At 48.1% G+C, this 18,418-nt stretch overlaps 1 protein-coding gene across 1 annotated transcript; it reads left to right on the plus strand.

Moving 5' to 3' along the window:
- The first annotated feature begins 2,137 nt into the window (after positions 1-2,137).
- STOML1 (stomatin like 1) lies at positions 2,138-16,402 on the plus strand. The gene is given in 12 exon segments (XM_037047074.1): positions 2,138-2,240; positions 3,462-3,545; positions 3,547-3,615; positions 3,927-4,129; positions 12,536-12,603; positions 12,606-12,657; positions 12,659-12,692; positions 13,160-13,241; positions 13,244-13,330; positions 13,793-13,951; positions 13,954-14,001; positions 14,534-16,402. Coding segments are annotated over 11 exon segments (1,068 nt in total). The 5' UTR covers positions 2,138-2,240; positions 3,462-3,482; the 3' UTR covers positions 14,737-16,402.
- Positions 16,403-18,418: the final 2,016 nt, after the last annotated feature.

Here is an 18,418-nt window from a genome sequence, read left to right on the forward strand (position 1 = left end):
AAATCTCTTTCAAAGCCAACTTCCCCTCCTGCTGCTTTTTTAAGGCCAAAGCGCAGCAAGCAGTAGGAGGCCGGGGTTCTAGCCAACTTCCGGGAACGAAGACCACTCTCCCCTCCAGCCCTGCGGCCGCAGTTCGGCCCTCCCAGCACAGGTGGCGCTGTGGGACAGCGGGAGTCGGGCAGGCCAGCCTCCGCGTCCTGAGCCCGTAGCGCCTCCGCTGGCCGAGCAGGGAGAACCGGAAACGGTGGCGGGCTTGGGCGGGGCGGAGCAGGAGCTTGCTGCTCGGGCGGGGACTGTGCAGGGGCGTGGGACGTGTGCCTTCAACCCCCACAGTCAAGCACCGTGGTCCGCGGGTCAGGTTACCGGGCGCTGCCCTGGGGGGACTTTGACGGTTTCCAGCAGTCAAGCTTCGGCTTCTTGGGCTCACCCAAAGACTGCTTATTCCCGGAGCGGGGCAGCGTGGGACCCGGAGCTGGTGAGTGGCCGGCCCCCACTCCCAGCATAGAGGACCTGGGAGGTGTGGGGCGGGGGGCGACTCGAACTCTCTTCCCTGGAGAAGTCAGCTCGTCTGGCATAGTCGCACCCTAGGAGGAGAGGGCGGGAGGGGACACGAGGTGGAGAGGGGTCTGTATAGCGCTGGATGCTAGCGCCAATCTGTCCTTTCTAGCGCCTTGGGGCTGCAGCCCCAGAGTTCTCATCTTCAAGGAACCTCTCCCCACCTCATCCCTCCTCGGTTCTTATCAGCCCTTTAGGTCTGGGCAGAGGTTTCAAGTTCCCATTTTGGCCAGGAAGAAACAAAGGTCTAGGACGCCAAGGACACTTGGCTGCAGAGAAGTGTCCAGGATCCTCACTGCCCCCACCCGCACCTCTTAGATTCCCTGAGCTTGAGCACCTATTTACTGGTGGAGATGTGCAGGCTAAAAAGGCTCTCAGCTGCCTCTGGTCTCCTCTGGCCTTGTCTTGCCCCAAAGCCTTGAGTCCCACATTTCTCAGCCTCACAACCAGATTCTGGAGGAGTCGGTCCCTCCTTGACACTCCTGTAATGACAGCTGCCATATCCAAGGGTTCCTTTTCTGAAGGGGCCATGTGGATCGGAGCCAGGCAGGAAAGGAGAGTTAGGATCCTGGGGACGCAGGGAACCTAGAGGGTATGGGGGTTCCTGGGAAGATGGGGTAGAGGTTCCTGCCTGCTTCCTGTCTAGGGTTGGGAGGGAAAGAGAGAAGAGAATAACCTCATCCCAGATTCTGAGGTTGGCTCAGATGAGCCTCACCTTTCTAGTTCTCCCTCCCCACCTTCCACCTGAAGCTCTTCAAGTGAAGCATGCTTTTGGTGGTCCTTAGGGCATTAAAGCCGAGTAAAGAATTTTGAGCTAGGACAGAACATCTTAGTCCTTCCCTGTGGCTCCTATTGGTGAACCATTAGTGCTTTATTTCTTTAGGCAAAGGACTCTTTGAAAGCATACTCCGGGGGCTGCTAGGGGAGGAGGGGTGTGTTATGCCCGCAGCTTTCAGTTTAACCCAGCCTGTGTTTACAGATTCCCAGGTGCTCCTGGCCCTGTGCCAAGTCTGGGAAGGCAATACATTGTAAATCAGATAAGAAGATTTCTCCTGCTCAGCCCAGTGAGGAGGGCATCACATGATTTGCTTCTTTGATGCAATGATCGTTGTCCAGCAGAGAATAATCTTGGGAGGGTTGGATTTGGGGCAGATCATAGTTCTTTTGTTTTTCAATCCTCATGTGAGGATATGTTTATTGATTTGAGAGAGAGGAGGGGAGAGAGAGAGAGAGAGAAACATCGATATGAGAGCAGAACATTGAAAAACGTTGATCAGTTGCCTCCCATACATCCCCCGACTGGATATAGAACCTACAAGCTTTTGGTGTATGGGATGATGCTCCAACCACCTGAGCTACGTACGGCCAGGGCTGGACAGATTAGTTTTGTTGTGTGGGAGCAGAGAACAGTCCTTAACTACCACCTGCCCAAAGATATGAAAATGTTAGGCAAGGAGGCAGGTGAGAGCCCTGGGAAGGAAGGGAGGAGGGCAGAAGGCATACTTGACCACATCACTCTGCCTGCAGCTGTGCAGGCAGAACCAGCTGGTGTCCCTTGACTGCCTTTGTTCTCTCGTCCCAGATGCACCTCAGACCGGCCCTCTTGCCTCTGCCATGTCCTCATTAGTTTTCTGGGGTTCTTGTTGCTGATTACATTCCCCATTTCTGGCTGGTTTGCTCTGGAGGTAAGGCTGACTGGGAGCCCCCAAGTGGCTGGGTCATACTGAGAGCTTTGGCATTGATGGATAAATTTTCCATCCTCTGCTTCCTTCCCTTAAATATTTGTTATCACACTTCTGTGAAATGGGCTGGGTGAGGATTTTTCATTACCATCTTTCAGATGAGGAAACAGACTCAGGTGTGTCCACAGTCACATGGGAACCAAACTGCCTAATGATGGGCACTGGATAACCTTGTTCAGGTGCATACAGATATTTTTGCCAGATCTTCCTACCTTTTATCAGGGGTGTCAAACTCATTTTCACAGGGGGCCACATCAGCCTTGCGGTTGCCTTCAAAGGGCCAAATGCAATTTTAGGACTGTATGAATGTCACTACTCCTTAACTGTTAAGCAAGAGCTTTGCACTGCTGCTGGGTAGAAACAAGGTGCCGGGGCAGATAAAATAAGGTGGAGGGCCTGTGCTTTAGGTTAAGTTAAATTAGAAATGAAAAACACTCAAGTTGGCCAGCAGATAATGAGTGAAAGTAAATTCGGCCTCGTTTTCACAGGGGGTGGTGCAGATATGAAAAGGGTCAGCTGCAGCTGAGAACCACACACCAGAGCTACAGTGAAGTGCCACCCCAAGCAGGCCTTGCCCTTCGTGTGGCCCTAGGCCACAGTCAGCTCTTCTACAAAGCCTTTGGGTTAGGTGTGGTCTGGAAGGACATCCTCAGAAAGTCCTAAATCCTAGCCCTAAAACTGCCACCGAAATATTTGTGACCTTGGCCAAGTCACTTTGCCTCTCTGGGCCTTCATTTCTCAATTTGGATGCATTTGCTTCTTTGTGGACTCCAGGCACCCGAAGTTGGCAAAGACTTTTGCTTGGGGTTGTGGATAGAGCAGCCCAGAATTTGCTCCTAGGTAGTTTAAGAATGGACAGTTTCCTGGTGTGAGTCACATCTAGCTTCAGACCACAGAAGTTTCTCTGGGGCTCAAGCTATTGCATTGTGGTAGAGAGCATTCAGAATTCCATTCAGATCTTGCCTATTTCACTTAGGGATGTGTGATTTTTGAGCAAGTCACTTAACCCCTCAGAGCCTTGGTTTTCTCATCTGAAAACAGAGAGTTGAAGGATATCTGACACAGCCCAGGGAAAGAGGGAAAGAGGGGAGGGAGGGCCCTGGGCAGCCGTCATCGCCAGCCTGGGCTCCGTGCCCTCAGCTCTTCCTTTGCCATTGTGGACAGATTGTGCCCACCTATGAGCAGATGATTGTATTTCGACTGGGCCGGATCCACACCCCTCAAGGGCCTGGCGTGGTTCTGCTCCTGCCCTTCCTTCATTGACTCCTTTCAGGGGGTGGATCTGAGGATGTGAGCCTTCAGTGTCCCTCCTTGCAAGGTGAGGGGCTTCTAGGCTCACCCGGGCAGAGGGAGTGGGGGCTTGTGTAGAGTGCATTCTGGGTGCCAGTACCATGGCCTATGAGTAGCCATCAGGGACAGGAGAAGGGTGATAGAGAGGAGACCAGAAAATTGAGGGTGGGGGCTGGGAGCCCATCCTTGCTCCATATACCTGACCCCATGTGCTTGGGGTCACCATTTTGTCCACAGGGCACTAGTGACCAGGTGGGTGGATCAAGCCGAGTGGTCTCAGTGACCTCCCTGCAGCTTCTGCGCCTTGAGTGTCTCCTCCCTTGTGGCCTCTCCCAGCAGTTGGCTTCTAAGGATGGGGCTGTGCTGTCTGTGGGGGCTGGCGTCCAGTTCCTCATCTGGGACCCACTGCTGTCAGTGATGACTGTGAAGGACCTGAACACAGCCACAGGCATGACGGCCCAGAACGCCATGACCAAGGCCCTGCTCAGGAGGCCTCTGCGGGAGATCCAGATGGACTAGCTCAAGATCAGTGACCAGCTCCTGGTAGGCAGCATTTCCTGGGGCAGAGTCGGTGGCTGGCTCCTGGGCCTGGCTCTGCCTACGGGATGCTTGGAACAAAGCAGCAGGTCACTTGGGCCTCAGTTTACCATATGCCTGGAGAGTGTGACAACCTTCGAAAAGCCAGTGGTGTGGGTGAGACTATGAGTTGAGGAATGCCAGACGGTCACAGGCCATAGCAATCTGGGGCAAAGGAGTCCCTTAAAGCCAAGGGGCTCTGACAGGGGCATGGCTTGACAGGAATTCTTGGGGTCTGCCTCAGACTGCTGAGGTTTTGCCTTCACTGTTCTGTCGGCATTGCCGTGACAACACAGGGCCCCAGGGTCCTTCATTAGACTTGGGGCAGGCAGGTGGATGGAAGGAGGGGGCCTGCCTGGCCCACTCACCTTCTGGGGAGTTCTCTGCCCCTCAGTGCAGCGTGTGCGTTTTTGTGATTTTATGTTCCGGCTTCTCACGGAAGAAAGGGACACAAGGACAGTTGGAACTTTGCTTCTCTGTGTGTGAGCAGTTATCTACACTGGAATTCACCTTAAATCCTATGACAAGTTGGGGTAGAAATGAATACACAGGTGGTAGTGTGTCCCCTGACCCCATGTCCTAACAGGCAAACACAGGTGACTTTGCCCCTCATTCCTCTCAGCTCTACTTTCCCAGTGAACTGGGATTAGAGGAAAGGAGTGGGGATGGGGCATTGCCAGTCCTAGAGGTCCCAGTCCTTTCTGGAAGTAAATCAGCCAACTCGGTGAAACTCCCCAGAAAACACCACTTGTAATAGAGGCAGTACCTTTCACGGGCAGGGCAGTACCTTTCACGGGCAGTTTATAAAGTCCTTTTGCCAGCTCCAGTGTATCTCAGCTTTACATGTTGTTGCAAGAGGGCTGATATGGTATTACTTTGGAGGGAGGGAACTAAGCCTCAGAAATTATTTTGCATGCCTCTGAGAGCCATGGTCAAGGGCAGAGCTGGACCAGAGCCAGAACAACTGCTCCCCCACCTCCCAACCCAGTGCTGGATCATTTTAAAACACTTTAAAAAAATGTTTTTCGATTCTAGTTGACATTCAATATTATATTAGTTTCAGGTGTATAGCGTAGTGGTTAAACATGTATGTAACTTATGAAGTGACCCCCCCAATAACACCATGTGTAGTTATTACAATACCATTGACTGTGTTCTCTCTGCTGTACTTGACATGCTCATTGGCTCTTTTGTAGCTGCCAATTTGTACTTAGTAGTCCCTACGCCTTTTTTACCCAAACCCCTAACCCTCTTCCCATTTGGCAACCATCAGTCCGTTCTCTGTATCTATGAGTCTATTTCTGATTTGTTCATTTGTTTTGTTTTTCAGATTCCAGATATAAGTGAAATTGTATGGTATTTGTCTTTCACTGTCTGACTTATTTCATTGAGCATAACACCCTCTAGGTCCATCCATGTTGTTGCAAATGGGAAGATATATTCTTTTTTATGGCTGAGTTGTATTCCGTTGTATCTGTGTAGCACTTTTCATTATCTGCTTGTCTATTGATGGACACTTAGATTGCTTCCATATTGTGGCTGTTACTGTAAATGAAGCAGCAGTGAACATAGGGGTGCATATAACATTTTGAATTAATGTTTTGGATTTCTTGGAATTAATATCCAGAGGTAGGATTGCTGGTTTATAGGGTAGTTCTATTTTTAATTTGGGGGGAAATCTATGTACTGTTTTCCGTAGTGGCTGTGTTAGGTAGACAAGTGTCTCAAGGTCTGGGTAGTTCTTTCTAAATGCCATTCTTTTTTTTTTTTAAGATTTTATTTATTTATCTTTAGAGGGGAAGGGAAGGAGAGAGGGAGAGAATATCAATGTATGGTTGCATCTCATGCATCCCCCGCCGGGAACTGGCCTGCAACCCAGGAATGTGCCCTGACTGGAATTCAAACCGTGATCCTCTGGTTCTCAGGCCTGTGCTCAATCCACTGAGCTACATCAGCCAGGGCTGTCATTCTTGATTAAGTGTCAGAATGTAGCATAGTATTTTATAGAAGGAGCCAGAAATAGGATGCATTCCACAGGAACCCAACCTGATTAAGTGTAGCCAGCTGCAAAGAAGAATCATCACCTAATTAACCAAGTAGTGAATATAAGCAGTGGCTAAGCCTCCCTTCAGGCAGACAGAGCTTTGGATGTGAATTCCCTGTCTCATTCACTGGCTCCAAGTAAATAAAACGACCTGAAGACAATGGCAGCCAGCACTCCAAGTGGGGACTCCCTGAGTTGGGTGGCAGCTGCACCGGTCTGCGTTCCCACCCACAGTGTTCAGGGTTCCCCTTTCTCCACATCTTCGCCAGCACTTTTGTTTTTTTATTTATCCATGATGGCCATTCTGGCAGATGCAAGGTGATATTTCATTGTGGTTTTAATGTGTGCTTCTCTGATGACTGTGACTTTGCCCTCCTTTTCATGTGTCTGTCAACCATCTGCATGTCCTCTTGGGAGAAACGTCTAGTCAGGCCCTCGGCCCATTTTTCAATTGAATTGCTTTGTGTGTATGTGTTAAATTGTGTAAGTTTCTTATATATTTTGGATATTAATCCCTTACTGGATTTGTCATTGGCAAACATCTTCTCCCATTCAGTAGATTGTCTTTTCATTTTGTTGATATTTCTTCACTCTGTAAAAACTTCATAGTTTGTTGTAGTCCCATTTGTTTACTTTTCTTTTGTTTCCCTTGCCCAAGAACACATGTCCAAAACAATATTACTGACAGTGATGTCCAAGAATTAGCACCTATAGCCCTGGCTGGTGTAGCTCAGTGGATTGAGCTCCGGCCTGCGAACCACACGATCGCGGTTCGATTCCCAGTCAGGGCACATGCTTAGGTTGCAGGCCAGTTCCCAGCAGGGGACTCATGAAAGGCAACCATACATTGATATTTCTCTCCTTCCCTCCCCCCTCTAAAGATAAATAAATAAAATCTAAAAAAAAAAAAGAATTAGCACCTATGTTTTCTTCTAAGAGTTTTATGGCCTTGGGTCTTACATTGAAGTCTTTAATCCATTTTGAATTTATTCTTGGATATGGGGTAAGAAGATGGTCTAGTTTCATTTTTTTGCATATATCTATCCAGTTTTTCCTACACCATTTATCGAGTAGACTGTGTTTACCCCATTGTATGTTCTTGCTTCCTTTGTCAAATAGTAATTGACCATAAAGTTGGGTTTGTTTCTGGACTCTCTGTTCTGTTCTGTTGCTTTGTGTGTCTGTTTCTGTGCCAGTACAGTGCTGCTTTCATTGTGATGCACTTACAGTGTAGTTTGATACCAGGTGGTGTGATGCCTCCACCTTTGTTCTTTCTTAGGATTGCCGTGGCTATTGGGGGGGTCTTCTGTGGTTCCAGACACATTTTAGGATTGTTTGTTTCATTCTGTGAAAAATGCCTTTGGTATTTTGATAGAAATTGCACTGAAACTCTAGATTACCTTGGGCCATATGGACATTTTAATGGTGTTCATTTTTTCTGCCCATGAGCAGGGGTATATGTTTCCATTTATTTATATCTTCTTCAATTTCTTTCTTCAGTGCCTTACAGTATTCCAGGTACAGGCCTTTTACCTCCTTGGTTAAGTGTATTCCTAGGTATTTTATTAATTCTGATCCAATTGTAAATGGGATTTTCTTAATTTCTCTTTCTGTTACTTTTTTTTTGTGGAACCTTAAGATTCTATCTGTATAGCATCGTGTAATATGCAAATAATGACTTGCATACTCTTTTACTTCTTTTTCAATTTGGATGCCTCTCATTTCTTTTCCTTGTCTGCTGTGTTGACTTCCAACACAGTATTGAGTAAAAAGTGGTGACAGTCTTGTTCCTTGACTCAGAGAGAATGCTACTAGCTTTTTCCCACTGAGTAGCATGATAGCTGTGGGTTTGTCGTATTATGGCCTTTATTATGTTGAGGTGTGCTCCCTCTGTTCCCATTCTCCTGAGAGTTTTTATCATAGCTGGATGTTGGGTTTTGTCAAATGCTTTTCTGCATTTATTGATATGATCATATGATCTTTATCCTTCATTTTGTTTATGTGGTGTATCACGTTTATAGATTTGCAGGTATTGAACCAGCCTTGCTTCCTTAGGAATAAATCTAGCTTGATCATGATGTATGATTTTTTTAACGCGTTGCCAAACTCAGTTTGCTAATATTTTGTTGAGGATTTTCTTTTTGATTTTTACCAGGGATATTAGTCTGTAGCTTTCGCTTTTACTGTCTTTGGTTTTGGCATCAGGGTAATGCTGGCCTCATAAAATGGGTCTGGGAGCCTTCCTTCTTCTTCCGGTTTTTGGAATAGTCTGAGGAGGGGGCCATTCATTCTCCCTTGAATGTTTCATAAAATTTACCTCCAAAGCCATCCAGTCCAGGACTTTTGATTGTTGGGAGTCTTTGATTACTGATCTGATTTTGTTAGTAGCTACTGGTCTGTTTACATTTTCTGTTTTTTCTTAAGTCAACCTTGGAAGATGTTATGTTTCTAGGAATGTATCCACTTTTTTCTAAGTTGTCCAATTTGTTGGCATATAGTTGTTCATAATACTTTCTTACAATCCTTTGTATTCCTGTGGTGTCAGTTGTCACTACTCTTTTATTTCTGATTTTATTTATTTGGTCCTCTTGCTTTTTTTCTTGATGAATCTGGTTAAAGTTTTATTGACTTCATTTAACTTTTTCTGGTTTCTTTAGATGGAAGGTTAGATTGTTTACTTGAGATTTTTCTTGTTCCTTGAGGTAGGCCTGTAATACTATGAATTTCCCTCTTAGAAATGCTTTGGCTGAGTCCCATATATTTGGGGTTGTTGTGTTTTCATTTTTGTCTCAATATATTTTTTATTTCTTCCTTGATCTCATTGTTTACCCATTCATTGTATAGTAACATGTTACTTGGTTCTGTGTGTGTGTGTGTGTGCTTTTCAGTTTTCTTCTTGTAATTCATTTCTAGCTTCATACCATTGTGTTTGGAGAAGATGGTTGATATGATTTAAATCTTACGAAGTTTATTGAGATTTGTTTTGTGACCCAGCATATGGTCTGTCCTGGAAAGTGTTCCATGTGCTCTTGAAAAGAATATATATTTTACTGCTTTAAGGTGAAATGTTCTTAAAAATATCTATTAGGTCCTCGCAGGTTTGATTCCCAGTCAGGGCACATGCCTGGTAGACCTGGTTGTCTACCAGGTCTCCAGTAGGGGGTGCCCCAGAGGCAACCACATGTGATGTTTCTCTCCCTCTCTTTCTCCCTTGCTTTCCCTCTGTCTAAAAATAAATAAAATCTTTAAAAATATATATACTAGGTCCATTTGGTCTAATGTATGATAGAAGGCTGCTGTTTCCTTGTTGATTTTCTATCTGGGTGATCTGTTTATTGATACCAAAGGGGTAGTAAAGTCCTCTACTGTGGCTGTACGACTGGAGATCTCTCTGTGTCTCTCAGTATTTGCTTTATACATTTAGATGCTGCTGCTATATCCTCTTATTATCTCTTCATCATTATGAAATGTCTTTCTTTGTCCCTTGTTACAGCCTTAGAAGCCTGTTTTGTTTAATGTAAATATAGCTACCCCAGCTTTGTTTTTATTACCGTTTCCATGAAATATCTGTTTTTATTCCTTTACTTTCAGTCTGTATGTGTCTTTTTTTTAAAGGATGATACATTTCTTTATTTCTCTATGTCTAATTAAATCTGTTCTGAATCTCAACACTTTTTTTTACTTTGTCTGTATCGTTGAGTCCATTCGTGTCTTTCGTTATGAAGTGCATCGTTGTAGGCAGGGATGTGTGTGTGGGTCTGGTTTTTTTACCTGTTGAGACAACCTATGTCTTTTGATTGGATAATTTAATCAGTTTACATTTAAAGTGATTATTGATAGGTATGTAGTTATTACCAGTTTATTATTTGTATTTTTAATTTCTTTTTTCTTCTTCTTAAAGGAATCCCTTTAACATTTCTTTTAATAATACTGGTTTGGAGATGATGAACTCCTTTGGCTTCTTCTTGTCTTGTAAACTCTTTCTCTCCCCTTCAATTCTAAATTATAGTCTTGCTGGGTAGAATAATCTTGGCTATAGGTACTTGCTTTTCATCACTTTGAATATTTCTTGCCAATTCCTTCTTTCTTGCAAAGGTTTTGTTGAGAAATCAGCTGACAGTCTTATAGGAGCTCCCATGTAGAGGCTTTTCTTTTGTTGCTTTTAGGATTCTCTCTTTGTCTTTAACCTTTGGCATCTTAATTAAATTTGTCTTGATGTGGGCCTCTTTGGGTTCATCTTGTTTGGGACTCTCTGCATTTCCCAGAATTGTATGTCTTTTTCCTCTGCCAGGTTAGGGAAATTTTCTATGATTATTTATTCAAATAGATTTTCAGTTTCTTGCTTTTTCTCTTCTCCTTCTGGTACCCCGACAATGCAAATGTTTTTATGCTTGATGTCTCATACGTCCCTTAAAGAGTCCTCATTTTTTGAAATTCTTTTTGCTGTTCCACTTGGGTGTTTTTCACTACCTTGTGTTCCAAATCGTTGGTTCCATCTACCTAATCCGCTGTTGATTCCATCTAACGTGTTCTTCACTTCAGTTATTGTAGTCTTCATTTCTGACTGGTTCTTTTTTGTGGTTTCTATCTTTTTGTGTAAGTTCTCACTTAGTCTATGTCTATTTTTCTTTTTTAAAAAATATTTTCTTTCTTTTTTTTTATTTTTAGAGAGAGGGGAAGGGAAGGAGAAAGAGAGGGAGAGAAACAGTTATGTATGATTGCCTCTCACATGGCCCCCACTGAGGACCTGGCCTGCAACCCAGGCATGTGCCCTGACTGGGAATTGAACCATGATCCTTTCATTCACAGCCTGTGCTCAATCCACTGAGCTACACCAGCCAGGGCAAGTCTATGTCTATTTTTCTCCTAAGTTGATTTTCAGTGTTCAATCTTATACAACCCAGATCATAAGTTGATAACAATTTTTATTTATGGAACCTCACTGCATTTTAATTTACATTTAGGAAAAGAAAATTGATCTTGGCCTGTTCTACTTGGCTTTGGAACCCAAACCCAAAAGAGGCAGTTTGAGAGGGGTCAGTCTCACACCAGGATGTCAGAGTCACTTAGGGCCCAGCCCAGGCCCAGGCTGAGTTGGCTGCTGTTGAAGTGGAGTCAGTGTCTCTGGTTAAAATGAAATCTTGGGAAAGCCCACACATCTCCCTAAGTCCCAGTCCTGGCATACGTTTCTCTCTCTTGTTTCCCTTTTTGCCTGAGCTTCATCTGGAGGGATCGAATACTCCCTGCCTTGCTGGACTCTCCTTAGCTGCTCCAGGCCGGCTACTTCACCCCTCACTCTCCTGGTCCAGCCTTCCCATCCTCACGCATCACTCTCTTCAGCGGGCCTGGCCTCCTAAAGCTCAGGTGAGAAAAACTCTAGGACAAGAACTCTTTCATCTTCTCCAGCATCACCCCTACGGACTCATCAGCATCTGTGCTATTCTTTCTGCCTCACTGGAAACATGTGCTTCCTCTGTCTGAGGCTGCACGGTCCCTGCAACAACAGTGCTCTGGGCCCAGGACCCGGCTCCCTTTATCCTTTATCCTCTCGTCCTCTCTTCTTCTTGCCCTTATACCTCTCTCCTCGTTTCCTTCTTTTCTTCCTGTCAGTCTAGGCTTCTTCCAGGCTCCTAAGATAGACGTCATGGTAAACTCCCTCTTGCCAATGCAGAGGGCGCTTTTCAGTCCTTCCCCTTCTTCACCTGCTGGCAGCCTTTGACTCCGGGCACCCATCCTTCTCATACTCTAGATGGATTGTGTGCTTTTCTGGGCTTCCATTACTCCACACCCCAGCTTTCCTCCTTCCTTCTGGTTACCATTGTTATTCCTTGTTGCCCTGCTCTTCAGAGTCCAGGTTTCTGTTAATGACCTGTTTTCATCTGTGACCTCCTGGGCAGACCTCATTTACCTGGGGCTTTTGCTCCCTCTGGACACTAATTATTTATACCACTCTGCTCCAGCCCTACTCTCTCCTGCACCCTGGACCCATTTATCCGACTGCCTAGTGGACAGTTGGCTGCGCTGTGTACACCTCAAGCTTTAATGTATTAAAAAAATGATCATCCCTCTTCTACACATCCCCAATTCTGTGTCACCCACTGTGTGTCCTCCTAGGCAGGCATCCACACTTATGAGCCATACCAGAAACCTGAGTTCTCATCAGGTTTGTCATTACACATCTGGGCAGCCAGCTGGCTGACTGACTCTCTTTCTCCAGTGTCTTGCTGTAGCTTCATAAAGTTCACAGAATTGTGCCCCTCCCTTGGTGTATCTTTTCTCCGTGGCTGCCTGTCTGCCTGACGCCAGATTCACATCATTTCTGTTGGCACTTTGAAACGACATCCTACTTGGTCCCTGTGCCTCCACCCTCAGCCCCTCCAACCCAGTGTCCACACGGCAGCAAGAGAATCTTTCCAACAAGCAAGTCTGCTCTGTCAGCTTCCTGCTAAACTCCTGGGGCTTCTTGTACCTCAAAATGAATCCAGGTGAGCAGGAGCGGCCACCTCAGACCTCCCAGCTGTCTCCAGTCTCCCAGCCCACACTTGAGTATCTAACTGAAGGAGCTGTGGTTAGTCACAGTTCCAGAATGTTCCAGGTTCTCCTGTCTGGGTTTGTGTATGTGCCGTTCCCATTGCCTGGAAGGACCCTCCTTTCCTTCATCCCCTTTGCCTGGTTAACTGACTGCCCCATGTCTTTCCTGGCAAAGTAAGCCCTTTACCTGGATAAAGTAAGCCCTCTACCTGAGTAAAGTAAGCCCTGGGTGTGTGCTGCCAGCAGCCTACAGCTGGGTTGTGATTGTCTTGTGCCTGCGTGCCCAGGGGGAAACTTGTTGAGGGAGGTGTGGTGCCCCGTGTATGGCCACGTGCATGTGTGGTTAGCCCAGCCTACCCAAAGAAGCAGCTCTGGGAAGCTGTGCTCAGTGAGTTCCATTTCTCCCCACACTGTCCTCCAGCTGGAGATCAAGGATGTGACCAGGGCCTGGGGGCTCGAGGTGGACCACGTGGGGCTGGCAGTGGAGGCCGTGCTGCTGCCCCCCAAGACAGCCCCCTCCAGCAGCTAGCTCCCCACCTTCTAGGGGTGGGCGTGTCCTCAGCGGCAGGATGTGCCCTGCCCCCGGGGCAAGGTGAGGAGCCTCCAGAAAAGGGTGGGGACTCAGCAGGGCACTCAGCTTGGTGTCTAGCACAGGCTGAGCTTTCCTACTTGTTCCCTTAACCAAGTACCTTTGTGTCGTCCATACCCTGCCTGTCTGTCCGGCTACTGTGATTCTAGTGCTGCCCAGAGCTCAGGTGGCGGGAAGAGCCCAGGTGCTTGCGAGTGCATGCAAGCCTTTGGTAGCCTGTGTTGTAGCAGGAAGCAACAACATCCAGAAAAGAGATTTCCATTCATGACTGGAGTCCCTTAGAAATGGGGTTTGGGAGTTAAGGCAGAAAACTCAAGAGCAGCTTCTTAGCAGAGGAGGAAGTTGAATCCAGACCTGAAGGGGATATAAGAAGGAACTGCTGCGGACCAGTGATCCTGACCTTGGCAGCCAACTAATCTCCCCTCTCTGCCTCCCTCCCCAACCCTTTCGGCTCCCCCACCACAGACACCTTGGAGATCGAGAGTGAAGTGGAGCTGCCAGCCCCTCACATTGGTGCTGGGCCCATCTTGAAGCAGCCTGTGGCCTAGGGACTGCTGACTACTCTGCAGACCTACCTGTCTGAGACCCTGGTCAGCCAAGTCCGGGCCTGCTACCAGTTCAAGGTCATCTGCCCAGTGGCTCCCAGAGCATCTACTTCCTGGCCCTCACTACAGGTGCAGCTGCCCTCCCTGCCCTCTCTTCCCCATCCAGGTTGCTTGTAGCCCCCACCCTCTTCCCTGGGTCCCTTTTTAGACTACCCCCGCTCCTGAGAGCAGTTTAGGGTGAAGCCATAGCGGCCAGGGGCACAGACACCATGTGCAGACACTGACTGCCCTGGCTTTTGTCTCCCCACCCTGTCCTTGCCAGCAAGACAACTCAGATAGCTGAGCCTCCTGTACCAACAGCCCTGCACATGCTGCAGGCCTACTGTGTGCCAGGCTTTGTGCTAAGTACTTTTTGTGCATTATCTCACCTACTTCTCATCATGAACCTATGATTTAGGGACTAGCATCATCTCCACTCACCAGTTTGGAAACCGAGACTGAGCAGTTACATAGCCAGTGGGACTTGAACCCACGTATTAGACCCTGAGTGTTTAATCACTACTCTCCCCGCAGTGGGGTGTGCTGACCACCCCTCCCCCACCTCACACTGTCCCCAACACAGCTGTCGCCTTCCTCACACTCGGCTTTCTTCTCCCCACAGGGTAAGGGAGAATGGGACTTGGAGTGCCTGGGGGCATCCCCAACGTGGCAGTGGAGGTGGCTGAGGCAGACCTGTGGGCCCTGTTGTGCAGGGAGCTGTGGCCCCGGGGGGCCTACGTGAGTGGGCAGCTAAAGGTGAAGGATGACCTAGCAGTGGCCCTGAAACTGGAGGCTGTCCTCAGAACCCTGAAGTCACAGCCTTAGCTGACCATCTGTAGCACATCCCAGGCTTGTCTGTGCACTGAGCCTGGCACCAAGCCAGGGGCATCTTGAAGGAAGAGGCATCGGTGCTGCACCTCTGGGTGGTTAAGTCCCGGAGAAGTTTCAGACCCAGCCAGGGGCTGGTGAGTGGAGGCTGAGTCGGGCTGCCCTGCCCTTCCCTGTCCCCTGCCAAGGATGCAGCCCTGAGCTGGGCACACCGCACAGTGACAGGAGCACTGGGCCTGCTCTGCTCCACCGCCTGTCTAATCGGAGGGGCAGGGCCCACAGAAGCAGCCCGATAGCAGCTGGTGTGGTCCCACTGTCAGGGGGCAAAGTATGTGGCTCAGGCTCCCAGATCCAGAGTGTGGTTGGGGGAGGGGGGCATGGAGAGGAAAGTGACCACCAAGAAGAGGTCACTGCAGCCAGAGGGACCTGGGATCAGACAAGGGCCCACGGTCCAGACTACAGTCCAGGCCCACAGGTCAGAGTGGGAGTGTGGAGTCTGCTCCTCCCTGGCCCTAAATGCCCCTTGACTTGCCTGGCAGCTTGCTCCTACCTGCCTGCGGGGCCGAGGGCAGCATGGAGGGAGCCCTGTCCTTCCTGTGCTGCCTACCGCAGGTTTGAGAACTCACGTGAGTTGGGGAGCAGTAGGGTGTGGTGTTGGGTGGTCCCCAGGCTGTTCCCCTAGTTGTGGCCGGGGACCAGGGCCCTACAGGCTGACACAAACCCCCATGATGCTCTTGAATTGCCCATGATCCTCTTTGTGCCAAAGGTCTCAAATCCTCTGAGGCAGGAGCTGGCACTCTGTTCCTCTTGATAGAGAGGTGTGCCAGGTCAGGGGGTGTTGGGGTGTGAGGCATGGTGGAGTCACCCCATTTGGGAGAGCAGTCAGGGCTTGTCTGTGCCTCCCCTTCTGTTACACCTCGGCTCACCTTCTCCACCAGATGTAGGGGAGGAAACAAAACCTGCAGAGTCCTGGCCTGGAGACCTGGCCACGCTTGCTGCCCCACTGATCCAGCCCGGACCCCAGGTGGCCTGGAGGAGGGGACTTTCACATCTCCAGTCCTCAACTGAATCTCACTTCCTGGAAGAGGCTTGTGAAAAAGCCCCACGGAAACCTGAGCGCTCCCTTGAGAAACAACAGCCTCTGGCACCAGGCCTTCCTGTGAGAGCTCAAAGGAAACCGAAACTCAGAGTCTCTGGGCATGGAAAGATCAGGGGAAACTGAAAGTTCTCCTAATCGTCTGTGGTGGGGAGTGAGCCCTGCTGCCGGCCATTAATACCCTATCCAGGGGCTCTGCCACTCAGGCAGGGCCACACTCCAGGAAATGGAGCCCATGGGCTCAAGGGCCCCTGTGCTTCAAAGGACTGGGCAGAACTTACAGTCCCTACGGGAAGACCAGGGGCACCTAGCAGGGTGAGGGTGTCAATCAAAGAAGGCTTCCTGAGAGGGTGATGCCTGAGATTTGGAGCTACACGGGCAGGTGTCAGGTGTCGGCAAGGAGGAAAGAAAAATAGGGAAGCCCTAGCCAGATGCTCTAGCCTAGTTGGTTAGAGCATCCTCCCTGGACGCCAAGGCTGGGGGTTTGATCCCACGGTAGGGCACGTACAAGAATTAACTGATGAATGCATACATAATTGGACCACAAATTGTTTTCCCCCTTCCTCTCTCTCAAAATACCAGTAAAATTTTAAAAAAGGAAATGGGGGGAAAGCATTGGACACAAAGGAAAGCCCTTCTGAGGACACAGAAGGAACTGGGCACTCCGATACGGAGTATGGGAACCTCAGCTGTGAGGAGGGTAAAGGTAGTGACTGTGTGCTAGGTGTGTCCCTGTGGTGGGCGAGACCACCCCTGCCTGCACGCCACCACACGGGGTCTGGCGGAAGCGAGACCTGCCCACTCGAGTGTGCTTGGTAGGGTGATAATATTGGCGGAATAATTTAGTTTGAATTTGAGCATTTCACCTAGAATGTCATTTGGTGTGCTTGAGTGTGATACTATTATGTTGCAGAATTGTATGCTTATGATTATGTAATAAAAGGGCATTATTTGTGTTAGACCCTGTAGTTATGCTGTTTATATATTAGTATCTAATATGTCTCATTAAATTTTGAATAGCTTGTATAATCACATGGTATATCCTTTGCAGTTTTTTTTTACACAAATCGCAACATAGCAAACACATGTTGTTTTGTTCACTTAATATTAAATCTTGAGGGTTTTTTTTTCATATTAGCACACAAAGACTTTCCCCATTTAGTTTTGTTAGTTATGTATAATTCCATTGAATGGATGTATCACAATTTATTTCACCTTACACTTAGATTATGTCTTGAGTTTGGCTATTTCAAGCAATGGTGTACTAATAACCTTTAAATATGCCAATTAAACTGTACGTGACTATCCTCCAGATAAACTCCTAGAAGGGAAATTGCTAGGTCAAAGTATTTGTAATTTGAATCAAGTAAAAAACCTTCATTCTGAGGTTATAAAAGAATTCCATGTATTCTTATAATTTCATATTTTTACATGTAAATGTTTGACCCATTTGGAACATAAATGTGAGTGACTGGAGAAAGAAGGGAGGAAAGAGGAGGGGCTAAAACATGCACCCACCTCCACACCAGGCCTAGCCATGGGCTGGTACCCAAGTGAAGCCACAGAAGCACCAATGGTAAAAATCTGTCACCGGGTCACTCACGCAGGTCTCCCTGGTGAGCCTCCCAGTGGGGCCTGTAAACCAAAAGTAGTGAACTGACAGTGATCAGGAGGTGGGCCTTCTGGAAGCTGTTTGTGTATTGGAGGCTGGGAAACATTTCTGGCTCTATCTGGTAAATGTTTCTTGATTCCCATCCTAAGCCCAGTGGAGCCCAGCTCACCAGCCAGGGCAACGAGTCTGTAAGTGAGGCCAACGTAAGGAGAAGCTGGGAGCAGGATTTGAGACTGCAAAGCCAAGGCCGGGTGGGAGGCAGTCCTGGAGAACCTCAGGATTCCCAGCTGGAAGGGAGCAAATGATTGACCCACACAGCGTATTTCACAGATGGGAAGACCGAGGCCCAGCAGGCCCTGAGACAACCTTCCCAGAGGAGTTCGGGGTGGAGCAGGGCCCAGACCCTATGTTCACTACATCAGTATGGATCATGAGGTGGTGGGATTGGCTTAAAGAGGTCCTCGAGGTCCTGGGGCTCCCTGGTAGGGTAGCTCAGCTGGTTAGAGCAACGTCCCAATACACCAAGGTTGTGGTTCAATCCCCCGTCGGGGTACATCTAAGAATCAACCAATGAATACATAAATAAGTAGAACAGCAAATCTCTCTATAAAAATCAAATTAAAAAATAAAAAAGATCCTAGTGCCTCCTGTTGCTCTGCCAAGCTTGACTCCACTGGATGGGGTTGGGCGAGGGGACAGAGTCCCTACTGCTAGTTCTCTAGTTTCTCTGCCACTCGGCCAGGAGCGGACAGGGAGGAGGCTGAGAATGGAAGGGCCTGCGTATCACAGGCCTCTGCCCTGGACGGGGGCCCCACCTGCCCTCCAGAGCCCGGCAGTGTCTGCCATATCACAGACACCAGCACCTGGTTATTGAAACTGACTTGCTGAATGAGAGGGCGCATTAGGTTTGTGGAAGATGAAAGTAGAGACAGACTGGGAGAGAGAGATGGGGGTAGGGAGAGAAAGAGAAA

The sequence above is a fragment of the Sturnira hondurensis genome, unplaced genomic scaffold, assembly GCF_014824575.4.
Source record: "Sturnira hondurensis isolate 20B ecotype Veracruz unplaced genomic scaffold, ASM1482457v3 Scaffold0005329, whole genome shotgun sequence".
Taxonomy (NCBI): Eukaryota; Metazoa; Chordata; class Mammalia; order Chiroptera; family Phyllostomidae; genus Sturnira; species Sturnira hondurensis.